This window comes from Phyllobates terribilis, unplaced genomic scaffold (assembly GCF_046119375.1).
Source record: "Phyllobates terribilis strain yellow unplaced genomic scaffold, ASM4611937v1 Scaffold_8__6_contigs__length_399053987, whole genome shotgun sequence".
Taxonomy (NCBI): Eukaryota; Metazoa; Chordata; class Amphibia; order Anura; family Dendrobatidae; genus Phyllobates; species Phyllobates terribilis.
The window spans coordinates 340897103-340923299 of record NW_027362768.1 but is presented as its reverse complement, the minus strand read 5'-3'; the positions used below and the strand labels follow the sequence as shown (position 1 = coordinate 340923299).

General features: G+C 41.5%; 1 protein-coding gene across 3 annotated transcripts in view; it reads left to right on the top strand.

Annotated features, from left to right (window-relative positions):
• Positions 1-26197, top strand: part of LRIG1 (leucine rich repeats and immunoglobulin like domains 1) — a 79382-nt gene that overhangs the window by 30781 nt on the left and 22404 nt on the right. For 2 of the 3 annotated variants that reach the window (XM_073644703.1, XM_073644702.1), the window contains exons 2-5: positions 1681-1752; positions 9404-9478; positions 22249-22386; positions 23702-23845. In XM_073644703.1, the coding sequence (XP_073500804.1) occupies positions 1681-1752; positions 9404-9478; positions 22249-22386; positions 23702-23845 (429 nt within the window). The remainder of the gene's footprint in view (positions 1-1680; positions 1753-9403; positions 9479-22248; positions 22387-23701; positions 23846-26197) is intronic. The other variant, XM_073644704.1, reaches the window with a different exon arrangement.

Genomic DNA, 26197 nt, shown 5'->3' with positions numbered 1-26197 from the left:
TTCCGTCTCGGTCTGTCCTGTCCTCTCCTCTCCCTTTCCGTCTCGGTCTGTCCTGTCCTCTCCTCTCCCTTTCCGTCTCGGTCTGTCTTGTCCTCTCCTCTCCCTTTCCGTCTCGGTCTGTCTTGTCCTCTCCTCTCCCTTTCCGTCTCGGTCTGTCTTGTCCTCTCCTCTTCCTTTCCGTCTCGGTCTGTCTTGTCCTCTCCTCTCCCTTTCCGTCTCGGTCTGTCTTGTCCTCTCCTCTCCCTTTCCGTCTCGGTCTGTCTTGTCCTCTCCTCTCCCTTTCCGTCTCGGTCTGTCTTGTCCTCTCCTCTCCCTTTCCGTCTCGGTCTGTCTTGTCCTCTCCTCTCCCTTTCCGTCTCGGTCTGTCTTGTCCTCTCCTCTCCCTTTCCGTCTCGGTCTGTCTTGTCCTCTCCTCTCCCTTTCCGTCTCGGTCTGTCTTGTCCTCTCCTCTCCCTTTCCGTCTCGGTCTGTCTTGTCCTCTCCTCTCCCTTTCCGTCTCGGTCTGTCTTGTCCTCTCCTCTCCCTTTCCGTCTCGGTTTGTCTTGTCCTGTCCTCTCCCTTTCCGTCTCGGTTTGTCCTCTGCTAGAAGTGGATTACACTCTACAACAGGCAGCGGGCAGTATGTCAAAAAATAAGGTTGATACCTAGTGTCCAGCAGTTTAGTAATTTTTTGTGTGGTTAAGAGGACATAAGTGATTTAAAAATTATATATTTAGAACATTAGGAAATGGGATCAATTTGTCTCAAAGCACAGTCTCATTTTTTTTCCCCACAGCTAGAAGTCCCAATTTGTTTAGGGTCCTGAATTTGTGCCTTTACAGGTCCTATAGGGCTTGTTACTCAGCTATAGTACGGTCTGATTTTGCAAATTTACCAAGTAACGGGGCCAAGAGGATGTTTTATTGCAGAATTAATTAGTTTGCTGGTTGACAATCAGTTTAAGGTTGTTTCATTAGATTTGAATAACCCTTAGCTATATATTTTATCAGATTGTATGAACCTCATGTAGGATGTCAAAATCAATAAACGAACAGAAGGGCGATTTCTGCTTTGGAGGTCTGCAGGCAGATACCACCATGGATGGTAGTCATGTAATAACCCATTTCAAGTTGTGTGAAAAATGTGTAACAATCCACCGCCATGACCATTTACCAGGAGTTTTTGATGATCGGCTAATGTGTAGTTGTGTCCCCCAACTAGGACAACCCCTTTACTAGCAGACTGGTATTTTAGGCACTGTACAGTTTTCCCATTCATGCTTTCCTAGCTTCTCTACTGGAACAAACATCTCATTAATTGCCATAATTCTACTAATGGCTTGGAAAATGGACAAACGAGCCTGTCGCTTACTAAACGCTCCAAGATTGATTTGTTTGACTCTCCGAAACCAAAGAAAATAAATGAAAACAAAACACAGCCTAATCCGGTTGAATTTGCTGATTTAATTACCAGGGAGCGCAGCATCCAGAGCATTTCATGTCTCCTCGTAGTGCCTTCTGTAATTGGCTTGTTTGCCCAAACTGAAAAAAGCATTGCCATTTCCTAAGTGCTCTTGTATAACAGCAGATCGTTTTCTCCATGCGATCCAGAATAATTGTCAGGCAGGTTTTTCTGCTGACCTCAGTGACTGCCATGTGCTGATTCGATTGCCTTTTCTTTTTTTTTTTGTAATTCTAACAGAAACCTGAGCCACAACAAGCTGAAGGAGATCGATCCGGCCGCCTTTGTGGAGCTGCAGAGTCTACGGGAAGTGTGAGTATTTTCTTCTTTTTTTTTGTGTAGCTTTCGTTGCGCTTTTCGAGGATATCTCTGGTGCTTTAGCTGGAGGATTGAAACAAAATCCGCGGTCCCTGGGCTCCTGCTTCTCCTGGTTCAGTTACATCAGCAGATTAGCCTTTTTTATGTGTTTTTTTTCTATTAAATACTGCCCTTTCTTACTTTTACTTCTACCATATCTGTTTGGTGATTTGTTTTTTGTGATTGCAATAATGGACTTGAGAGTTCCTGGAGTTGTCGTTGTCTTCTAGACCGAAATGACCATTTCTGACCCCATTGGTATTTTCGCCACAACTGAACAAATCTAAGGCTGCCAATACTCCTAAATGTCCACCTATCCCCCAGATGGGCCAAAGAATGTTGTTAGTAAGTTGAGTGAACAATTGTTCATCAATCGTCACCCCCCCCAAAAAAAAAGTCTACATGACCAGATATTGGATTTTTACGGACATGATGCAGCCAGTGCTGATCATCTGCCGAAAAAAATCGAAGGCTCCCAATCGGTGCTTTGAATTATGGACATTTGTAGGTCGGTCAAAACAAGCGATCATTTTCTTCAACAATCGTTTGGCATGATCAAAACCAAAAATTTCATTGGCTTTTTATCTAATAGGCATGGGCTTACCTTAGGCTACGTTCAGATGTTGTTTAGCGGATTCCACTCATCGGTTTGCAACACATCTGCTAACATTTCTCATCTAATGCAAGTAGTTGGGGCACTTTTCACTTTATTCCCATACTCCTGAAGGAAATTAGCACACCACTAACATGAATGAGCATGTAAACTATTTGTGTGGATCCTCCTGGGAGAGAGAAAAACGTGGATCAGCCCCACTAAAAGAAGCAAAGGCTCTGGTTGGATAACTACTATTTCTGCTGGAGAATATTTGATTGTCCGCCTCAGATTTCTGCTGTGGACTGAAAGGAGTTGTCCACTACTCGGACAATCCGTTCTCAACTGCTATATTTCCCTATGTAAAATAAAAACTGCTTGCATTCACCTCCAGTGACTTCAGCAGCAGGGCTCGCTTGACATTATGTCACATGAGCCCTGCAGCCAATCAGCGCCCACTAATGGGCCACTCCTGTCTCACTTCCTTTGGACAAAACTGACATGCAGAGGAAGTGAGAGGTGTTGCCGTTCTGATTTCCTCTGGACATGAGAGTGAAGTGGACTATTAGGGGTCACTGACTGGCTGCCGGGCTCACATGACATAACGTCACAGGAACCCTGGCACCACGTTGCTGGAAAGACGCTGGCCCCGGAGGTGAGTAGTGGTTGTTTTTATTTTACATGGGTTAATATAGTAATTGAGAATGGGTTGTCCGAGTAGTGGACAACCAATTTAAAGAAAAATAGTATTCTACAAATGCCAAGTGTTGGTTGTTTTTCTTTTTTATGAATGTCTATGAAAGTTCTTACTGGAAGGCACTCGAAAATGTAAAAATGTTGACCCTGTTGTAGTTTGACGTTCTTCAAAGCTCTGCAGAAGTCTTGTATTCAGCATCCACGTCATGAGTGCAACATTGGGACCATGGTGTCGGCTTGCTGACACGCAGGTCAGTATGCTCCAAACCTAGGTCAAAGTGCAGAGGAGGGGGACGCTTACATTTTTGGGTCTATGGAGAGCAAGAGCCCCTTTTAGGTTCACACTACCCCCAAGGAAGCATTAGCTTCTTCTATATGGACATCATAAAAGCTGAATGGGTTAAAACACCCAAAAGTAACCCATAGTCTCCTTTATTTTTTCTTGTTGGTCTTGGGTAAGACTTATTCTTCTTCACGGCCATCACTAGTAATCTGAACCATGAAAGCGGCAGGAAAACAGTGCTTGCCGCGGAGCGCCAAATGATTAAAACACAGCCCTATGGAATGAATTTACTCTATAGCCAGTGCCTGAATGTAGGAGAATCTGTCCCAAATCAAATTGGCAAAAAAAGCCACTGAATGAAGTGTCCCTGTTTCTAATGGAAGTAACAGAATAATCCCCCCGACCTCCCATCTTCCTGCTGGTCACATTCACTATTGACTGTGATAGATTAAACAAATGTCCCATGTGACTGGTGAACTTTTTGGGAATGTATCCGATATCGGAGGTTTTGTTTAATTTCCCATACATTCAGGCATGGGTTGCTTTTTAACTCTTTGAAGAAAGTTTATTTTCCAAGAATCCCAAGCTCGATGGCTAGGAATATTTGGAACAACATAGTCATTCATGCATTTGCAAAAATTGGGGTGTCTTTTCCTATGCGCTTACGGTGATACTTTCCTTCCATTGATGCCTGACATTCAATGGATGCCTGCTGCAACCTCCAAAAATTTACCGTGCAACCGATTATACAGCCGTATCCCGGATTCCTGCTACATCCTCAGAGTTGCCTAAAGTCACAGATTTCTTGGGACTCTTGTGCTGAAAGGAGTAAGGATTTATGTAAACCCCAGATGCGCTTGGGGCATTTTGGGAACTCGTGGTGGAGTTCCCAGGAGGGATGGGGTGGGCAGTGGGACATAAATATCCCCAGAAATGTTGACCACTTTGTATCCTTGATATTCCAGTCCGGTGAAAAATGAGGTTGTGTGCAAAAACAAAAAATCATTCGTTCCGGTCACTCGGCGTATGCTAATGACTTGGCTCTAGTCCGGGCAGGGCATTGTGGCCCCGTGCGAATGATTGAAGGACTCGTCACTTGTTGATGTCCTCTTGGCAGCTCTTGAAGTGAAGAGGCCATCAGTCACGGCCATGGGGGTGCGATTATGGTATATGACTAGAGCTAAGTCATTAGCATCTGCCGAGCGACAGGAATAAAGGTTTTTTTTCCCCACACGTTTCGACATTTAACTAGGACATTGTTGGAATCTTGGAGTAGGGCTATCTAATCTAATGGGGGCAGGGTAGGAGGCTTGGAGAACCTGACAGGCTCCCTTTAAGCTGGTACGTAAACTAGAACATGAGTAGCGGAAGCAGTAAAGTGTCTAGACTGTGTCCAGAAAAGAAGCCACCTCCCCCAGAAACTAGGAAATGCCTTAAGAACTACATACACAGCTGTGTTTTTGTGTATATAGTGTTGTTACTCTTTAATTAAAACCTCAATCAGCACAGTGGAGCGATCATCTTTTGTTAAAGATAATGAGATGGCTCTGCTGACTCTGCCTCAGTCTACACAGCAAACCTGAAACAAAAAAATGCCAGCCTAATGTGTGCTCCAGCAGCTGAAAACTAGTATTTTTTTTATATGGCTAGTTAACTAAATTTACTTTTTTAAATAAATATATATATTTTTTTTTATTAGATTTTTTTTCTGACCAACAAACAGTTCTACATAATCTTGAAAGCAGCATCTACTTTTCCTTTGAGTATATTATTTATGTTCCCAATCTTGGTCTGTAATCCCCATTTCTGCCTTTTTACACCTCTTCCTACTCCCCTTTCATTTTTTGGAGATTAACATTGCTTAGTACACCAGCTCGCAGGGTACAAATGGTCTGGATTTTAAGAGCCTCTGTTTTCACTTGACACCAAATTGGCAGCTGGTCCATAAATATTTTATACGGAGAAACCCTCCTCAGCCCGGGCGGCTGTTTATGAGACGCAGAAAATACAGAGGTAGCCAAAAAAACAATTATCCCGGCAGCAATAAAAAGCCACGTATAGTTGCAGAATTAATAAAGTCCTTTTTTACGCCATGTCAAAAGGGGACAAAAAAAAAACCTCACCGGCGAAGACAAGTTAATGGGAAAATGACTGACTGGTTTGTCATAACACGATCCTCCGTATCGCTTCCAGAAATGTCTTTACTCGTCCTGCACAATGCCAGACAGAAGCCGCGCTCTCCTCCTTACACCTCACTAAACAATTTTTCTTGATGTACAAACCAGCCATATTTAATTACATTTTAATGAGGCCGCGTTATCAGTGTGATCGGACGTTTCAACCCAACCAGTCTAAAGCCTATAATCGGTTTTCAAAAGCCCATATGGAAATGTCTTCATAGGTTTATTTATGGGAGGGAAATCTTGCTTTTCCCCTTATTTGGCAATTTAGATTTCGGTAGATGTCCTCTTTTGACATATAGAAGTAGTAGAACAGGTTTTTCTACTTTGAAGAAACCTTACCCCCTTGAAAATATCTATCATCTCAGGAATCTCCACTACTCCTTCAAAGGAGAAAACCCTTTCCACCCCCTGTCAAGAATCCTAAGTTATTTGGCTAAAACTGTGGTCATCTGCCCAGAAAATTAGGTTGCTCATTGAGTCAGAAGTTGGTCATAGTAAAGATGACCTGTCTCTAGATCGAAAGCGTCCAGTTTTTGTTTTTTTCCTCATTCCCAATGCTCCCTTGATTACTCCAAGCCACACTTGACCTGGTGAAAGGTCTTGTTTTAGGCTAGGCCTACACGGTGACCTTGGCCGCAACACCTGTCTCACGACCAAGATTTGCTAGAGGCCGCTGCTACATATCAGCCCACTACAAGTAAATTGGGTTGCATTGCGGTACAGAAATAAAGCAAAAAGAATTTGATGAGGTTGCACTTGCCTGTCACGGTACCCTTGAGGTCAACCCTAGTCACTTGTATTGCACTGCGATGTAGCAGCGGTACCAACCGAGCCTAGGTCGCGAGAAAAGTCTCCGCGTAGCCCCAGCCTAAAGGAGTGGGCCGGTTTTAAAAACCCATTTTCAAATTTTTTTTAAGGAGGAATCCTGATGTAAGGTTTTTTTGGGGGGGATTTTTCAAAAGGGAAAGTGGAAATTTTATTAAAAAATTAAAAAACATAAATCTGTCTCCATAATCCTGGCCAATAGCAGAAGTGAAGACATCTCATCCATCATTTACAAGACCACTGCAGTCAATGGATAGCCTTGGTGATCATGCGCCATGCATGCAAATGTCACCATTGAGGCCAGGGAGGTGGCTTAAGGGGTTAAATCACGGATGCTTCTTTATTTTGAAGAATCCTTTGAAACCCCTTTAATAGTTGGGAGTCACCGTTCAGGAAAATATTCTATTATAATTATTTGAGTGCGGCAACAGTGAGCTCCTTTTTGCTCTGAAGGACCCAGCAAATCCATGCGCTACAAGGGTGGGCATCCTGTTATACTTCATTTGTCCTGTGTGTGGCGCTGCAGGGGAATTGAACACGTTCTGCTAGGTTTCTGCACTGGTTTATGGTTTACAAGCTGATTGCTGGGGACGACATGTGATTATGGTTTAGTGACCATTTATAGCAATGCGAAATCGTCTAAAGGGGAAAACAACTTCATCATGATGTGTTTATTACATTTTGGTCCTGAGAAGTTATCGTTCAAGATAATTGTCATTTCTGTTTCGTCCACAGAGGTTCAGGTCCTGAGACCCCCACTGATTGCTGAATCTGAAGGGCTCATCTGAACCCTATGATAAAATCAACTTTTGGCGTCATTCAACAGCCAACCGAGCAGTGGAAATTCTCATAAAAAGTTTAAGGCCGTACTCCTAGGAGCTCAGAAAGGTCTGAGTGATCTGCTTCTGCCACTTTGCCTTAGCGATCTGTGCAGGGCATGGGACTTGGGTCTACACCAATCAAAACTTTCGAAAGGTTTTCTCAAATGATCGTTAAACTTTCATGTTCGTTGCCTCTTCTGTAGGAGGCCATGCCCACAAATATTTATCTAAAGAAGGTTTTGTCAAGTATTCAATGGATACGTGTTACGATATTGTTTGCATTTTCTAGTCCGTTAAAAATGCAGAATGTGCTCCATCTCCTCCGTCCATTTGCTTAATTCAGTTCAGCCTTCTTTACCTTACAAAACATTTACCTTAACATTCATTACCATCCCATATTCTGAAATGTACCTAGTTTAGAAGACAGGTTCCTACTAAATGAAGACCACCACAGGGGTATCTGTTGGGGCGTCAACAATTCTCTTTGGTTCCTGTTATTATTTTCATATAGGGGGGATTTGCCACAAAATGTGCAACTTGGGGGGAAAAACTCGTTCTTTGTAAAAGCATAAAATAAAGCTGCTAATTCAGCAAATCGTGTGGAGGTGCCCCCTTACATTCCCGAGCTGGAAGTAAGCAGTTAATTGCTTCAGTATGCCGCTGACGAGCAAGAGAATCGAGGAGGGTGGCCAAAGATTGAGCCACCAATCATCTGCCTAACAATTGCCTTAATTAGAGAAATGGCTCATCGGACAGGTACGATACTAAAATAATTATTTTATCCACTTATATCTATATATATATTTTTTTATATATAACAAAGGGTCTCTCATCGGTTCCCCTCCTTTTTTTTTTTTTTTTTTACAATTGTTTACCAACATGTGCTGTGTATTAAAAAAGTGAGCATTAAACTGTTCTGCACATTTTCGGTTAGTTTGTCCTAATGACCAGCAGATTGCACTCTTGCCTTTATTTACATAGCAATTGGTAGATGTGGAAGAGATTTAAGAGGAAAGCTGATCCCAAGGTCGAAGGTCAACACATGACCTCCGCAGTTAAAAAATACAGTGTAATGACAAGGTACATTTTTCCTTGTTGTGTTCACAGGTGCAAAAAGCACATATATAAAGTGACACATTTAGGGAATAAAAAATTGTGATGTGTAATGCCAATGTTCTAGAATAATAAACTTGCCTAACCGATCTCCTGCCGTTCCTGTGCCGATGCTTCCCTGGTCCTCCAACGCTTTCTGTTCACCTGTCTCCCTAAGTGTCACGTTGAATCAACATGTAACCACGGCAGTGATTATCTCAGCGGTGTCTCAACCTCACCACTAAAGCCAATGATTGGCTGCAGCGGTTCCTCATGCCTGGAGTCTGGTAAGCAAAGACCATGTGGGAACAGAGAAGCATGGGCACTGGAAGGGGATAGGTAAGATGAGTCTTAGCCTTTTTTTTTGTATACCATTTGCGGCTTTTTGTAATTAATAATAAAATAAAAATTGAGGTTTGGGAACCCCTTTAAATCAATGTTTATTTTTCTTTACTTAAAGGGAATCTGTCAGTAGGATCAACCCGTCTACATGGACATGAAGGTCATAAAAAAGTTGAATAAAACTATACCTTGATATCTTTGATCCGATGTCGTAATCCAGAGAAATCCGCATTTTCTTTTAACATGTAAATAAGCTGTTAAGATCTATGGGCCGGACATAGATCTTCATGAGAATCTGCCTCCAGACCTTACTATAAATGAAATGTTACCAGTGTGAGACATGTAATGACTGACAGTCGGCTCTCCTGATCTACATGTCTCACATTGGTAACGCCCCCTTTTATTTAAAATAAGCTATGGAGGTAGATTCTCGGGGAGATCTATGTCCGGCCCATAGATCCTAACAGCTCATTTACATATTAAGAAAAATGTGGATTTCTCTGGAATAAAACATCGGATCGCAGATATTAAGGTATCATTTTATTCAGCTTCCTATGACCTACATGCCAATATAGACGGCTTAGGAGGATCAAATCTACTGATAAATGCCCTTTAAAATAGTTTATTTTACTGATGTCTTCTTTGAGATTTAAAACTGAAAACGTCTACCTTCTTTGTAATTGAAAAATGTGTAAAATGTACAATTTTGTAATGTTTGCTATTTCTAACCTTATGTCCATATTAATAGTTATGTTTTGTATATTTCTTTTAGGCAATTGGGCTACAATGAATTTAGTGCCATCCCCTCTCTTGGATCTGCCTCCTCACAACTCATCAGCCTTTCCCTGTAAGTCAAACTCATGCCCCCACGTAACATTATTTTGCGTATGTGGCGCTCGACCGCTTTTATCTATTGTATTTGGCCGCCATCTTGTAATGTAAAGATAGTCTGCACGCACGGACAACGTTTCATTAATATTCTGAGACATATTTTGATTTTATCGGCCTTCTTGGTCTGCAAGAACGTTGCTTTTTCATCAATTTTTTGGGGTTCTAAATTGTCCAAACCAACAACAAAAATTTAGGTTGGTAATTCTAATTTTGTTCGATATTTGAACCAGCCAGTTAATGACAGCCGATAATTGACTGAGCGTCCTGTCTCGTGAAGAATTGCGGCCAGTTAGCTGACCAGTGAGCAAAACACTTGATTATTGAACTGAGTATCATTGATTGTTTTGTACTTATCCTTGTATGTATCGGCCCATGTGAAAGGGCCTTAAAGGGAATCTGTCAGTAGCTAATCTGAGAGCAGCATGATGTAGGGACAGAGATCCTGATTCCAGCGATGTATCACTTACTGGGCTGATGCTTCATTAAAATTAGTGTTTTATTAGCAGGAGATTTTCACTACAGGACTAGTTTTCTCATGCTTCCTGGTTCAACCACGCCCCCTCCTTTGATTGGCTGCTGTATTCACTGTATAGTGACAGAAAGCTACCAATCAGGGCTGTGGGCGGGGTTATACACAGCTCTGCAGCAGAGAAAACTGTGATTCTATCACATCTGCTGCACCAAATAAACTAAGTGATACATCGCTGGAATCAGGGTGTTGGCCCCTATGTCATGAAGCTGTCGGATTACATAACGAAAACCTGCTGACAGATTCCCTTTAAACAGTCGCTGATTTATCAACACCCGTTGAACGAGCCTTTTAGTGTGAGGGTGTTTCGGCCAATGTGAACTGCTCATTTTGGTACCTCCCCGACTGTAACCGCTATTTTATTGGAACCCAAGATCCGGTGAAATGTGTTTTGTGAAGGTCCGTACGCCTCATTAAACTTTTGGATTTGTGCTTTATCTTTGCCAGGAAATGCTTCTACTTTAAAGTCTTCTGTTGTTTACTTTTAAGTTAGTTACAGAAGTTACTTCTGATTAAGCCGAGCATTTAATCCGACAGCGCTATTGATCGGCATTTTGTCCGAGGTTGATACGTTCAATCCCCCTCTGTTTCAATTTGCTCACCTGTGTTTACTTTCAAGTGGAAAAGAAAAAGACTCGACAAACACGGTTGAGGTGACTTGGCATGTTGCTCCATCAGTAAAAAATGTTGATATAGCTTGTAGATCTGAGATTGACGCTGGAAAATGGCCATAATCTTAAGGCACCGAGTCCTCGCCAATATCTTGTCGTCCCTTGGGTAAACTCAAGACTTAGATTGTTTTTTTCTCATTTGTTCCGTAAATGATTTGCATTGTTGGTTCATATTTTCGGACTTACTAACGAGCAATGATTATTTAAAATTAATAAATCCTAAGGTTAAAATATCGATCACAATTCTAAAATATTAATAAATCATAATTCTAAAATATGAATACATCTGAACGTTAAAATATTTTTTAAAGACAGAATACGCTTTTTTGAAAAATGTTTTGAAATTTTAATATTCATCGGCTGTTCAAAAATTTTCAGAGATCTCCCAGATCGATCTGTTCTACCATAGAAAAGTTTAATGTCTTATGGGATAGATTTTGGCAAATTTCCACTTTCCTGTGGCTGTGTACATTCTTAAAATTGGAGGAACGCTTTTGTATATGTTTATATGTATCTGGAGATAAATGCGCCAGAATTTCACTGCTCGCGCCATATTTGTGTTTTAGAAAGTTTCTGCTCCTTGTCTGACAAGTGGGCGTTACCTAGCTGAAGAGGGCTGTGGTCTTAACATATAAGACTGTGCGCCAAAAAATGCACTGCACAAAAATTTTGGCACAAAGTGGGCCAACTAGTAGGTGATGTAAACGTAAGGCCCCTACACTCATTAGATAGTTGTTAGGCTGACGGCTCACTCCTCCGACTCTTATATACAGGAAGCCTAGCTCGTTTTTAGCGTTCCTGCCTTCTCCGGTAGCGGTTTATCTCACGAAAAAAAAAATCTGCTGATTGACAGCTGGCTCCCCGCTGCATAACTGCAGGGAGCCAGCTGTCAATCAGCATGACGGTGGCAGTCACACCCCATCGACAGAGCAGCCTGGAAGAGGAACAGCTGCTCTGTTGACGTGGAGCAGCTGAATCACCGGAAGGGGCGGTCAATGCTGGTGACGGGCAGAACATGCAGGTAGTTAGCAACTACCTGCCTGTTAGTTTTTAGGCCAATAGTAAAAAAATAAATAAAAATTTAAATAGTCCTGGGTTAACCATTTAAATTTATACCTTTCTTTTTTTTAAAGAAACTCGGGTTCTCGTTCTTAAAGTAATCATCCATTGACGTTCTATGCTAATGAGGAATAAGTGCAGCTGGGCTGGAGGCTGTCCTTGGACTTCACCAGCCTCCAGTTTTTACTGCTTCTTCTGGTCAAAATCTCTCGCAGACCCCACCACTGCCACGGGCGGCGCATGCGCAGATCAATTTCTCAGCTCAATGACGTCATGTGGAAGTTAATGCGAATATTCGCCTTCCCCGGGAATGAAGGCGCCTTCGCAAGATTTTGATCAGAGGAAGAAGGTCATTGTGAAAGCAGTGAACTGTCAATCAAGGACCGGAGGCAGGCGGAGTGGCGGGAGAAGACCAAGGACAGCCTCCAGCCCCGCTGCACTTGCTCCTCCTCGGCATAGAACGTCCCAAACTAATGCCCTGTTCTTAAAAATCTGTATAAAAGCGCCATTATAGACAAGTCTTCACTTTGCAATCCAAAATCCTGTCGACAGGACCTCCTTCAAAATACAGCAGATTAAGTGTCATGAACTACGATGATAAATCTGGAACATTTTAAGACAGTCTAGTGAAAGCTTGCTCTGTCTGGAGAGTGTTGATAAATCTTCCCCTTTAAATTTTTTAGGATTCTTCGGTTTCTTCTCATTTCTTCAATACCAAATTCTAAAACTCTGTGTTCTCTGAAAAGAGTTGTCACGAGTTTGGCCGAGAAAACGAAGTCTGAGCCTTTCAAAAAGCTTCTTTTAATCTCCAGATGTTCCTCTACTATGTTTTGTGTTTAATAGAAAATGGTCAATTAGCCGTCCCCTGCTATTTCACAAACACCGAGGGGCTCGGCAGCAAGGAAGTAAATGCTGACTATTGGGATCTGGAGAAAAATAGTCTTTAAGATGCCTTGAAATTTCTTTTTTTTTTTTTATAATTATTATTCAGCATAAAAGAAAGCACACATTTCAATGCAGTATAACTTCAAGGAGGTTTTTCGAAAGTCCCCAAGTGTTCCAGTCACTAGCACTTGTACCAAAGAATCCTTTCTCCAACTTAAACAAGTATGGGCTCCCACTGTTTTCTTGTCTTATTTTTGCTTTCAATGGATCCTCGGTCCAGAAAGTAGAAGCTTTTCAAAAGAAGAAAAACCTCTTCTTCAAAGGGTCAGTGTTAAGAAAGTGACAAAGAGTCGGGGGGGGGGGGGACTGCCCATCATTTTTTAAGCAACAGATTGTAAAAAATGATTACAACCTTTTAACTGAATTAATAGTGTTTTGCTGTTATGGAACCTTTTAAAATGTCCAGTAAAAAACTTAATTTTATTTTAAGGAAAGTGTACCCCAAATGTTCTTATATACCTAAAATAAAAAACTGAGCAGGTACCGGTCGAGGTAGATGTCACAAGCTGCAGAGCCTGGTGATTGGTTGCAGCGGTTATGCGTGCTGTCGACATGACCTCACCGCTGAAGGCAAAACGCTGTGACTCAAGCAGCGGAGGGGAGACGACGATGGTCCCGGGGAGGGAGAGTACCTGCTCTGTGTGTTTCTTTAGGTATATAAGCGAGTCCACTCCTTTAACTATTGGCACAAACCTGTCCATCGATTGCTCTCTTGAAGTTGCCATTTTTTTTGGTGTTCCCCATTGTGGTTACATAGTGAGACTACACTTAAGAAAGTCTTTTATGTCTGACAGTATACCATGAGTCTTGTGAGGTGTCAAAATATGAGAAAAGAAGCCACCATATGTCTGACTGGCATTGGGAAACTTGTAAATCGGTGGAGGACTCTGGAATAAGTGACTTTTACTGATATTTACAGCACAGTTGGGAAAGTTATCTTGAATGGACAGCCCCTTTAAGCAAGGAAATAAAAATTTTGATGGACAGGTACCTTTTAATCATACCTTGGAATTAACCCCACCCCCAATACACATTAGGCTAATGTTGGCTAAACCTGCTGATATCGATGGGTTTCGCAGACTGTCTATGTATGGGAATCCTGGGTAGGCGAGGGGGTATATATCAATCCAGCATGTCCGATTTTGGACTGCCAATCATATTGTCTCCCAGAGATAAGCTGTCGCCAGAGATTTCTGTCGAAGTCTCCGGTAGAGAACATAGGATCTTGTTCTCTTGAGTAAGGGAGAGCCAGCCGTGATGGCTGCTCTCTGAAGGGTCTGCCGAACCAGATGGCTGCCCTCTGAAGCGTCTGCCGAATCACCGTTTGGCCGACTGCAATCTCATGTATAGTGGCTTTAAGACTGTATGGCAACAAAACTCCAGAGTTAGACCGGTATCCACAAAATTGGGATAGGGGATAACTTACTGATTTGCAGAAGGTCCCAACACTTGATCCTGAGAATGAGACACTATAGGATCCTGTAACAAAGGGGTTTCCCAAAATCACAAGTTATCCCCTATTGGTTTCAGTTTTGTGAATACCCCTTTAAAGAACTTTCAAACTATTGGTCACATTTTCGAGATGGTGGGGGGTGTTCTTCCGCAATTTTGGGAGTCACTATAGCTATTCTTCCATAGCTTTAGTTTTCATCAACAGGCATTATAGAGCTTTCAGATTGGGCTGTAGTAAAGAACTGTTTGGTCCTTGTACCTAGAACCACTGAACGTGTGTATACATCTTGTTGGAAGATTGGATATAGACCTAGATGAGCTTCAGTCCTTCAACTTCCAGTGACTACCAGCCCTGTGATGGCCAAATTGGTGGCCTATCCAGTCGGACAGGTGGTTACCCTGATATGTGGGATCTGCCCAATATTGTATATATTGTCAAACTACATTTAATCCTACTTAAAATATTAGAAGATTTACCATCGGGTAAATTCTATTCCTTTTTGGCTTCCTGAAGAAGAGCTACTGATAAGTTTTATCGATCAGTAGAAGCTACTCTTCAGTATTCTCAATTCTTTCATCCGCAACCATTGAATTTTCCAGCGCAGTAATTAATAAGCAGCTTGAACCCGATGGCCACCAGTATAAAAGGTTACTAATTACATATCGAATAAAAACCCAAACTTTAGGCAAGGGGGGGGGGGGGGGGGCGGGTGAAGGCAGTGGAAAATAGGATTAGATGGTTCACAAAGGGCTAAGCGGCTTTCTGCAGAGTATTTACTGTTGAAACTAAATCAATAGGTCTATATTGTCACTACAGAGAGTATAAAACTCTATTAAAAAATCAATCTGTTTTACAGGCTAATTAATGTCCAGATCAATCCGCATTAAGCTGCAATTAAATAGACTGAGTAGACGGCAGCAATGGATTTTCTGCTTTGCAGACGGCAGAAATCTAAGCCTGCAGATTGGGCATTGTTTTTTTTCTTCTACGGATGATTGGTTTTATTGGTTGCATCATTTCTTATTTATTATGAATGCATTCACTATATAAAACATATAAAACACACACTTATTACACTCTTGTTTCCCATGGGATCTACTTTATTGGACACCCCACATCCCGCGGCTTTCGAAGACTGTAGGACCGCGTAAGTAAACTCGATACAGGTGGATAATACATGGAAGGGTTCCCCTCGGAGAGCAATATATTGTAGCCTGATCATGACCAACTTTCTTCTAAATGGTGGCCCTATCTGGGTCAAGGGCCTTATTAACGTGTACATAGGCCCTCTCGTGTCTGCGGACAAATCCAGGCAAATTTCAGCTCTGGCTCATCGATGGAGGTCCTAAACTAACAAAACCCACTCACAGACCCTCATTCTTAAAACATGCCTCCAGTTTCAGAAACTTTTGGACATATCCCAGTGACTCGTCAGAAGTTGGTGTTGAGACGTTCACCAAAACCAAAGGGTAAGTGCACAACTGAGCATTGTGTCTTTTCGAAGAGTTGGACACATCCGTGGAGGCACAATGCTCTACTGACCGCTTCTGCTCCTTCGTTTTCAGTGTTCAGTGGGGATTTCTGCACCTGGACCCTCATGTGTTCTGACATGTGAAAAGTTTTCTGAAACTGGTGGTAAACTTGGTCCTCTAAATGATCATTCAAGAAAAAGGTACGGCAAAGCTCACACTAGACCCTTAGGAAGTGACGTCAAGACCACAAATGGAAGCAAAGCGTCAGATTCCCCCTCAAATCCACATTCTGGACCTCTCACATATATCTGAAAATCTCTTATCCTCATTTTTACACACTGATGCCTAGTAAAATAATGATCCTAAGATCACGGAGTGCCAATACTTCTGTCGTTTTATCAATTTGTCCTGTGCCGTATTATGACGCGAGGTTCGAATTATCTTCCACCCGCTTACAACTCTTACAACATTACAGCAGCCTTCTGTTTTCTTCCCCTCTCCATTATCTGTTCATCTCTTGCTTCTATTAGACATTGAAATTACAGATCAATATAATTTTAAGCTTTTAACCCACCTCGTAAACCCCGACCTAACCGCAATAATCCCGAAACGGCTTCAACGTAATGCACGCTTAATGCCTAAAATATGTAATCCTGAGTAACACTAAAAAAGAGCAGCAAACGCAATTATCGTTAACAAAGGCGTCCACCTCATGCTACACATTAGGGACAAAGTAGTTTAATCAAGGTTAGTACTCTGGGCGAATTGCTTACATGCGGCACATTTGGTAGCAATTATGCATCTGGCACCTAATCACAGTAATAATGGTGGTATTTCCAACGTTCTTATTGCCCTATTTGGTATTCGGGATTCACAAGCTGTTTCGAATTATTGAGCTGTGATTCACTTTGAAATCCTCTAGAATGCATCTGATAGATATTACTAAAGGCTTCGGCTTCCCTCTAGCCAAGTACAGTCATGTGGCTCCAACCTCCATATCAAAGTTTTCCTTTGTCTCTGTCTTCCCAGAGATCTCTGCAGAATACGGCCTCTTGTTTAAAATGAAGGGGCGTTGTCTCTCGTCGACCGGGCTGGAGGGGAATCTTTATTTAGTTTTTTGGCAAATTCGCGTTGACATTCGATGACATTAACTCAGATCTCCAGATGTTGGTGATGCTTATATGATATTTAGGGTCTTCAGTCTAGTTTCATTCATGACGTCATGACAGGGTCTACGGAACGTCAGAGATGCCCAGAATGCTGGTCGTAAAAGTGAAGCCTGCCCCTCCGGTCCAATTGCCACAGAGTACCAGATTGGAAGCTGGATCAGGGCAACACATCTTTTTGCTGAACTGTCATTATCGACTGAGAGCGGTAATGCCCTGTTGGTGGCTGTCTATGGCAGTGTTCCCCAACTCTGGTCCTCAAGAGCCACCAACATGTTTTCAGGATTTCCTTAGTATTGCACGGGTGATCAAATTCTTGCCTAACCAGGTGATGCAATTATCACCTGGGCAATACGAAGGAAATCCTGAAAACATGACTTGTTGGTGGCTCTTGAGGACCAGAGTTGGGGAACACTTATCTGGAACAATGAGGTGGAATAAGATTCTACAGGTAAACAACTGGCTACGTCGATGGTGCCGTCAACAAGGATTTGGATTTCTGGATCACGGAATGAATTACCTATACGATGGACTACTTGCTAGAGATGGGGTGCACCTTGCGAAGACTGGAAAACATGTATTTGGAAGTCGCCTTGCTACACTCATCAGAAGAGCTTTAAACTAGAACAATGTGGGAAGGGAAGCAAAAGGCCAGAAAAAGCCATACAGCTGACAAATACTATTGAGATCTCTGCTACTGGAAGTGGAAAAGAAGAACAAAGACAAAACAATTTAAATAATAAAAATATGGGAGGAAGAGAAACCAATCACAAACTAAAATGTTTTTATACAAATGCACAAAGCATGGGCAACAAACAAGGAGAATTGGAACTACTAATGCAGGAAAAGGAATATGATGTCATTGGAATCACTGAAACTTGGTGGGACGATACACATGATTGGAATAAAAGGCTAAAAGGATACAACTTATTTGCAAGAAACAGACTTGATAAACGAGGAGGAGGTGTTGCATTGTATGTTAGAAAAGCGTATATCTGCACAGAGATTGAAGCTTCAGAGACTGGGAGTTCTGTGGAAACTGTTTGGGTAAGAATACAAGGAGAGAACAACGGAAAGGACACCATTGTAGGCATTTACTACAGGCCACCTGGGCAAGCTGAAGATATGGATGAACTCTTTATGTATCAAATGACCAAGTTCTCCAAAAAATATGACGTAGTGGTCATGGGAGATTTCAACTATCCAGACATTTGTTGGGAATCTCTCTCAAGTAAAACTAACAGGTCAAGCAAATTCTTATCCTCTCTTGCTGACAACTTTATCTTCCAAAAGGTAGGGGAGAAAACAAGGGGATCTGCTACTTTGGATCTAATCCTTATAAACAGGGAGGAAATGGTTGAGGAGGTAAAGGTGGCTGGGACCCCAGGAGGCAGCGATCATGCTATTATAGAATTTTGGATAACTAGAGGAGGAAGAAATGTGAAGACTCAAACTTCAAGGTTAGATTTTAGAAAGGCAGATTTTAAGAGACTCAGAAAGAGAATAGGAGGGATCCAATGGCTGGATGTCCTTGAGGACAAAAATGTCCAGGAAGGATGGGAAATTTTTAAAAATGAGATTCTCAAAGCACAATCGTTAACAATCCCGAAAAGTAGGAAGAATGGGAAGCATTTAAGGAAACCAGGATGGATGAACACAGAACTTAAACACATGCTAAAAAGAAAGAAAGAAATGTTTATTAAATGGAAAGAGGGAGGCATATCTAAAGAAGATTATAATGCAGTCTGCAGATCCTGCAGGGCACGTATCAGGTTAGCTAAAGCTGACAATGAATTAAGGCTTGCAAGAGATGTCAAAAGCAATAAAAAAGGATTTTGGGGGTATGTCAAAAGTAAAAGAAAAGTCAAAGATGCTATAGGATTTTTACAGGATGAAAATGGAGAAATGGTAAGAGAGGATGTTGAGAAGGCCGAACTTTTTAATTCCTATTTTGCATCTGTTTTCTCTCAGAAAGAAAATGTAACATCAACTGATCTTCACTGTCCTTTTAAAGGAATAGAGGAATCCAAGTTATCTGTAAACAGAAAGATTGTGAGGGAATATTTAGCTAACATAAATGAGTTCAAGTCTCCAGGTCCAGATGAATTACACCCCAGAGTACTGAAGGAGATCGTAGAAGAAATTTTAGAACCACTCTCCATAATCTTTTGAAAATTCTTGGAGAACAGGAGAAGTCCCAGAAGACTGGAGAAGAGCAAATGTTGTTCCTATCTTCAAAAAGGGGAAGAAGGTGGACCCAGGGAACTATAGGCCGGTGAGTCTGACTTCTATACCAGGAAAGATCTTTGAAAAAATTATTAAACAACATGTATGTAAGTACATGGATAAGAATGAAGTGATTAACCAGAGTCAGCATGGGTTTGTAACTAACAAGTCATGTCAGACTAACTTAATTTCCTTCTATGACAGAATCACTGACTGGGTGGATCAGGGAAATGCTGTAGATATAGTATATCTTGACTTCAGCAAAGCATTTGACAAAGTATCTCACACCATCCTTATTGAAAAAATGACCAAGTATGCAATGGACCAGGCAACTGTTAGGTGGATTCATAACTGGCTTAGTGATCGAACTCAAAGGGTGGTTGTAAATGGCTTCACATCCAGCTGGATGAATGTCTCAAGTGGGGTACCACAGGGCTCCGTCCTGGGACCTGTATTGTTCAACATCTTTATCAATGATTTAGATGAAGGAATTGAGGGTAAACTGATTAAATTTGCTGATGACACAAAGCTAGGAGGGATAGCTAATACTAGAGAAGAGAGAGAGAGGATTCAAAAAGACCTAAATAAACTGGAGCAGTAGGCAGCAACCAACAGAATGGTTTTTAACAGGGAAAAATGCAAAGTACTACATCTGGGCAATAAAAATGAAAAAAGCATATACAGAATGGGAGGAATAGAGCTAAGCAACAGTACATGTGAAAAAGACTTGGGTATACTAATAGATCATAGACTGTCAACAGTGTGATGCAGCAGCAAAAAAGGCAAATACAATTCTGGGATGTATTAACAGAAGCATACAGTCTAGATCACGTGAAGTCATTATCGGTCTTTACTCCTCTTTGGTCAGACCTCATCTGGAATACTGTGTACAGTTTTGGGCACCACATTTTAAAAAAGACATAGACAAACTGGAGCAAGTTCAGAGAAGAGCGACCAGAATGGTGACTGGTCTGCAAACCGTGTCCTATGAGGAACGGTTGCAGGATTTGGGAATGTTTAGCTTGCAAAAAAGAAGACTGAGAGGAGACTTAATAGCTGTCTACAAATATGTCAAGGGCTGTCACATTGTAGAAGGATCATCTTTATTCTCATTTGCACAAGGAAAGACTAGAAGCAATGGGATGAAACTAAATGGGAGGAGACACAGATTAGATATTAGAAAAAACTTTTTGACAGTTAGGGTGATTAATGAGTGGAACAGGCGGCCACGAGAGGTGGTGAGTTCCCCTTCAATGGACGTCTTCAAACAGAGGCTGGACAGACATCTGTCTGAGATGATCTAGTGAATCCTGCTTTGAGCAGGGGGTTGGACCAGATGACCCAGGAGGTCCCTTCCAACTCTACTATTCTATGATTCTATGATCTATGGGATTGCCAGTCCCAAAGACAATAAATGAAGCTGTGGCATTCTATTTCAACTGGGCGTTTCAGAGCCCTACTCTTGGTGATGGGTGTCCTAGCGGTTGGAACCCCACCGATCAGCAAGTTATCACATATCCTGTACATTCAATGTCGGGAATAACCTTTGAAACTGGCTATTTTTTTTTTTACGAATATGAACCACTCTAAATCCCCATGCACATTGGAGAGCTGTTGGCCAACAGTGATCTCTCCCAAGTCCACCACACACAGGAACTCTTGGCCGAGTGCTTCTCAATGAGAGACTCTTCTGGCAGCTGCTCATATCCCGTTGAGCATAAGAATTAGTGGTTGGAAATCCAACGTGTCTTCATCTGTCAGGGACGTTATGGATGACCCCATACACATTAAAATCTCTTGGCTGACATCAGGCCTTTTAAGCTGACCATACACAGGAGATAAAAGTCAGCTGAACGTTCGCTCAGCAAATCTCTCTTGACTCTAACGTACACATGGGCACTCGACGTTCATGTGTTTTGTCAACGGGAGAGGAGCAAGCTAACACAATATTTCTCTGGGAACTGCTCATTTCCTCTGAAAACAAAAGGCTCTACTATTGAAGTTCTAACTGCTCGATCGTTCTCTCCTCCGATATCCTCTGTCGGGGGACATCGGGAGCCCCCATACGCTTCAGATTGTTAGCCAGTTTTGCCAACTTTCATTTCTGTATGGGGGGAGGCTTAAACCATATTGAACTAGTAGACAGACCTGTAGAATGTTTTTCATCTTTGTTGGGGGGGTCCTCAAAGAGATGAGGGCTTATTGATTCTAATTAAAAGCCAACGGCTTTTATAGTCAAAGTTCTGATTCCGACAGGATTTTTGCAGGCTGAGGGGGGTTAATAATGATGGCTGATTATTTCTTACATTTTTTTTTAAGGTCTTTCTGCCATTGTAAAACGAATCAATTCCAGGTTGTGACGCCACAGTTAATTTTGTTCTGTGCGCTCTAACTATTTGACTCTTAAAGAAAGATCATAATCTTAATATGTCTCCATAAATCTCTGCTCGGTGTATTTTATTGTGCAGTTTTTAATAATCGCATGCTTGTAAAGTCGCTATGACTTTTTTTTTTATTTATTAATTGCGTAATATTTGATCCGTACGTAAAACGAAATCATAGAAGGGTATGAAAGCGAAGCGCGCTTCACTGGTCGGGGTTTCACTAAAATGTAGTCTCAAGTTTAACAAATGTGGTACAATATTTCTTCCCCCAGACCTAATATGATAGAAAATCAATAGGTCCCCAGTGTGCAGATTTGTGTTCCCGATAGGGAGAACTATCATAGGGACAAATGTGAGTGGTTATATAAAGAAGATGGCAATATAATCCTCTTTGGAAGTCATCATGTGCTTGGAAAGTGTCCATTCCTGGGAGCAAGTCGAGGCTCGTTCTGGCCTCCCGGGTTCATGGTTTCAGTCACTGGCCCGTCCTTGTGTTTTTGGATTACATTCCCACCTGAACAAACACAACATCTGCAGCCGGCCTGAGAATTCGGCCAGCTTCCCTCGGGAATCACTGACTCTGCAGATTCATGAAGATGATGATATGAAAGTGTTCATTTCCTGTGAGATGAATAAAAGCCAAAGAGGCGCAGTTGACCCCAATGTAACAGACCCCCAGTCTCTTCTGAGGTCCCATTGAGTAGGATGCACTGAATGCCGCAGGCCGCCAGAGGCTCGTCAGCAGGTGGCAGGGAATACATGTTACTTTACTTAAATGGTTTTATGTCAGTACATATCAGATCCTTATGTATTTTCTGCAGGCATCACAATAAGATTCGTAATATCGAGCAGAGAGACCTGACGCCGTACACATCACTGGAGACCCTGGACCTGAGCTCTAATGAAATCACAGAAATCCGAAGTGGTTCGTTCCCCTCTCGTCTTCGTATAAAAGACCTGTAAGTATCTAGTTATCTCTCATACTTCTTACTTCTTTACGTACATTGGTGCTGACCAAGGGTTCATATCATAAAAAGGGCAAAATATTAGCTGTTTTTGCGGCACTCCAAGCAGTTAAAGTATTAATTTACTTGATCTATTTTGGCATGCTGTACTCTTTGTCTCACTCTGACATTTTCTGGCTCTTGCACGCCCGCCTTGACGTTGTTGCTCGCTTGTTCTGGTGCTCTTGCACAATCGTTCTCTCCTGCACTCTCCTCCTCTCTCGCGCATTGGCTCCCTCCTCTCTTTCTCTCTCTCTGCCTCCCTCTCCCTTTCCCCCTTTCCCTCTTACAATGTTTTCCCTCCTCCCCTGCATGTCATAGTGCTCTGTGATGTGCAGTTGCAGCAGCCAAGTCCAGGCACTGTGACATGCAGGGGAGGGGGGAAATATTGTAATTCACACAGGAGGCAGGGATTTCTTCCAGTCCCAGGGCCTACAAGAATCAGAAACCTGATTGAATAAAAACAAATTTCACGGCAACAAGACCTCTAATATGAGGCATACAGGTAGGTATAGAGGTCAGAAAAGTGCAAGGGGGTGACAGTTTCCCTTTAAGACCTCATTCACAAGTCCAGTTTTTGATGTGCAAGTGTAACCCTTTTTTTTTCCCGTATAGCCCTCTTGCGTATGACTGTCTTTAGAGCTGTTCACTTTTCAGAATTTTTCCTCTACCCAGTTGGTCCGTGCAAAATCGCTGAGACATGTCCGATATTGATCAAAGTGTCGGATCAAAATCGGCAATTCAGGTCTATGGGTCCATCCTTTCGTGTGCTGTCTGTTTTCCTATCTGACAGATAGGAGAAGGTGTATAAACAACTTGGACTGATTTTCTCGTACGTCAAAAAACCTGAAAAACTGACATCTGAATGATGCCTAAGGCTTGGGCTTCGTGTTGACGTTTGGCCAAAAATTGTGGATTAGTGCAATTGCTGCATGACCAAAACGTTAGGAATAAAAAGTTAAGAAATGATGATTTCAAGATTTTCAGTCACCTGGAATGTTCTTCCAGTTGTCATTTTCCCACGTAGTGACCTAGTAAGAGTCCAGGGAACCTGCTACTTTGCTGTGAGCACTTTCCCCGGACCATGTATCTAGGACATACTGTTCTGGAGCTTCTAACTTGTCGATCATCTTACTCGTTGACCTTCAGGGCGGCATGCCTGGCTCTGCAGAGAGGGTGCACGTCCATTCTTCACTTTGAAATAGTTGACATTTTATTTCTTTTCTGCAAATGTCTTTTTTTTTTTTTTTTTTCTTTTCCTTTTCTACAGCAACCTGGGGAGCAACAAGCTGAGCAGCCTGGAGTCTGGATCATTTGACAACCTGTCACGGTCTCTGCTTACACTTCGTCTGAGCAAAAACAGAATCTCGCAGCTTCCTGTCAAAGCGTTTAAGCTCCCCTTACTAACCCAGCTGTAAGTATGGGAGCGCGGTGTAATTACGGCTCCTCGCCCGCTCTGCACATGCCGCACCTCATGGGATCACTGTGCCCACTGTGATAGTCTCTGTAATGCCCTGTGTTCATTAATACAAAAACAACACCCAATAAAACATGTATTAGGCCCCTTTTTTTCTTAGATAAATGGCTGTTTTGTAAAGATTAGGGGCCCGATTTCAGCTAATAAAGCCACAGCCCGGGAGACTTTCAGCCGATCAGGGGCCTCTCAACCTCAAACAGCCTTAATGTGATCAGTAATTTTATCACGCGCGTTGGTTGGGGTCTGGCGCAGAGCTAACATACTCAGACCACACAGGGGCTGATTAGGCAGGAAATGTTCTACAAGGTGATAGTAAAATGAATCTTTTGTTTTGGTAATAAAACTTTGCGGAGAGTTTCCAAGCTTACAGCGATTATTGTAATGCTGGAGTATGACATTTTCTGACTGTGGTACGGGTGGTAGATGGCCACTCTTGGTAAAACACCTGTAACACTGCAATACACAGAATGTCGTATTGTAGTTATATTCTTCTGGATAAGGGCAGTATTATAGTAGTTATATTCTTGTACATAGGGGCAGCATAGTAGTAGTTACAGTCTTGTACATAGGAGCAGTATTATTGTAGTTATATTCTTATACATAGGGGCAGTATTATAGTAGTTATATGCTTGTACATAGGGGCAGTATTATAGTAGTTATATTCTTGTACATAGGGGCAGTATTATTGTAGTTATATTCTTCTGGATGAGGGCAGTATTAGAATAGTTATATTCTTGTAAATAGGGGCAGTATTATAGTAGTTATATTCTTGTAAATAGGGGCAGTATTATAGTGGTTATATGCTTGTACATATGAGCAGTATTATAGTAGTTATATTCTTGTACATAGGGGCAGTATTATAGTAGTTATATTCTTGTACATAGGAGCAGTTTTATTGTAGTTATACTCTTGTACATAGGGGCAGTATTATAGTAGTTATATTCTTGTACATAGGGGCAGTATTATAGTGGTTATATTCTTGTACATAGGGGCAGTATTATAGTAGTTATATTCTTGTACATAGGGGCAGTATTATAGGAGTTATATTGTTGTACATAGGGGGCAGTATTATAGGAGTTATATTCTTGTACATAGGGGCAGTATTATAGTGGTTATATGCTTGTACATATGAGCAGTATTATAGTAGTTATATTCTTGTACATAGGGGCAGTATTATAGGAGTTATATTCTTGTACATAGGGGCAGTATTATAGTAGTTATATTCTTGTACATAGGAGCAGTTTTATTGTAGTTATACTCTTGTACATAGGGGCAGTATTATAGTAGTTATATTCTTGTACATAGGGAGCAGTATTATAGTGGTTATATTCTTGTACATAGGGGGCAGTATTATAGTAGTTACATTCTTGTACATAGGGGCAGTATTATAGTAGTTATATGCTTGTACATATGAGCAGTATTATAGTAGTTATATGCTTGTACATATGAGCAGTATTATAGTAGTTATATGCTTGTACATATGAGCAGTATTATAGTAGTTATATTCTTGTACATAGGAGCAGTATTATAGTAGTTATATTCTTGTACATAGGGGCAGTATTATAGGAGTTATATTCTTGTACATAGGGGCAGTATTATAGTAGTTATATTCTTGTACATAGGAGCAGTATTATTGTAGTTATACTCTTGTACATAGGGGCTGTATTATAGTGGTTATATTCTTGTACATAGGGGGCAGTATTATAGTAGTTACATTCTTGTACATAGGGGCAGTATTATAGTAGTTATATGCTTGTACATATGAGCAGTATTATAGTAGTTATATTCTTGTATATAGGGGCAGTATTATAGGAGTTATATTCTTGTACATAGGGGCAGTATTATAGTAGTTATATTCTTGTACATAGGGGGCAGTATTATAGGAGTTATATTGTTGTACATAGGGGGCAGTATTATAGGAGTTATATTCTTGTACATAGGGGGCAGTATTATAGTGGTTATATTCTTGTACATAGGGGCAGTATTATAGTAGTTATATTCTTGTACATAGGGGGCAGTATTATAGGAGTTATATTGTACATAGGGGGCAGTATTATAGTAGTTATATTCTTGTACATAGGGGCAGTATTATAGTGGTTATATTCTTGTACATAGGGGCAGTATTATAGTGGTTATATTCTTGTACATAGGGGCAGTATTATAGTAGTTATATTCTTGTACATAGGGGCAGTATTATAGTAGTTATATTCTTGTACATAGGGGGCAGTATTATAGGAGTTATATTGTTGTACATAGGGGGCAGTATTATAGTAGTTATATTCTTGTACA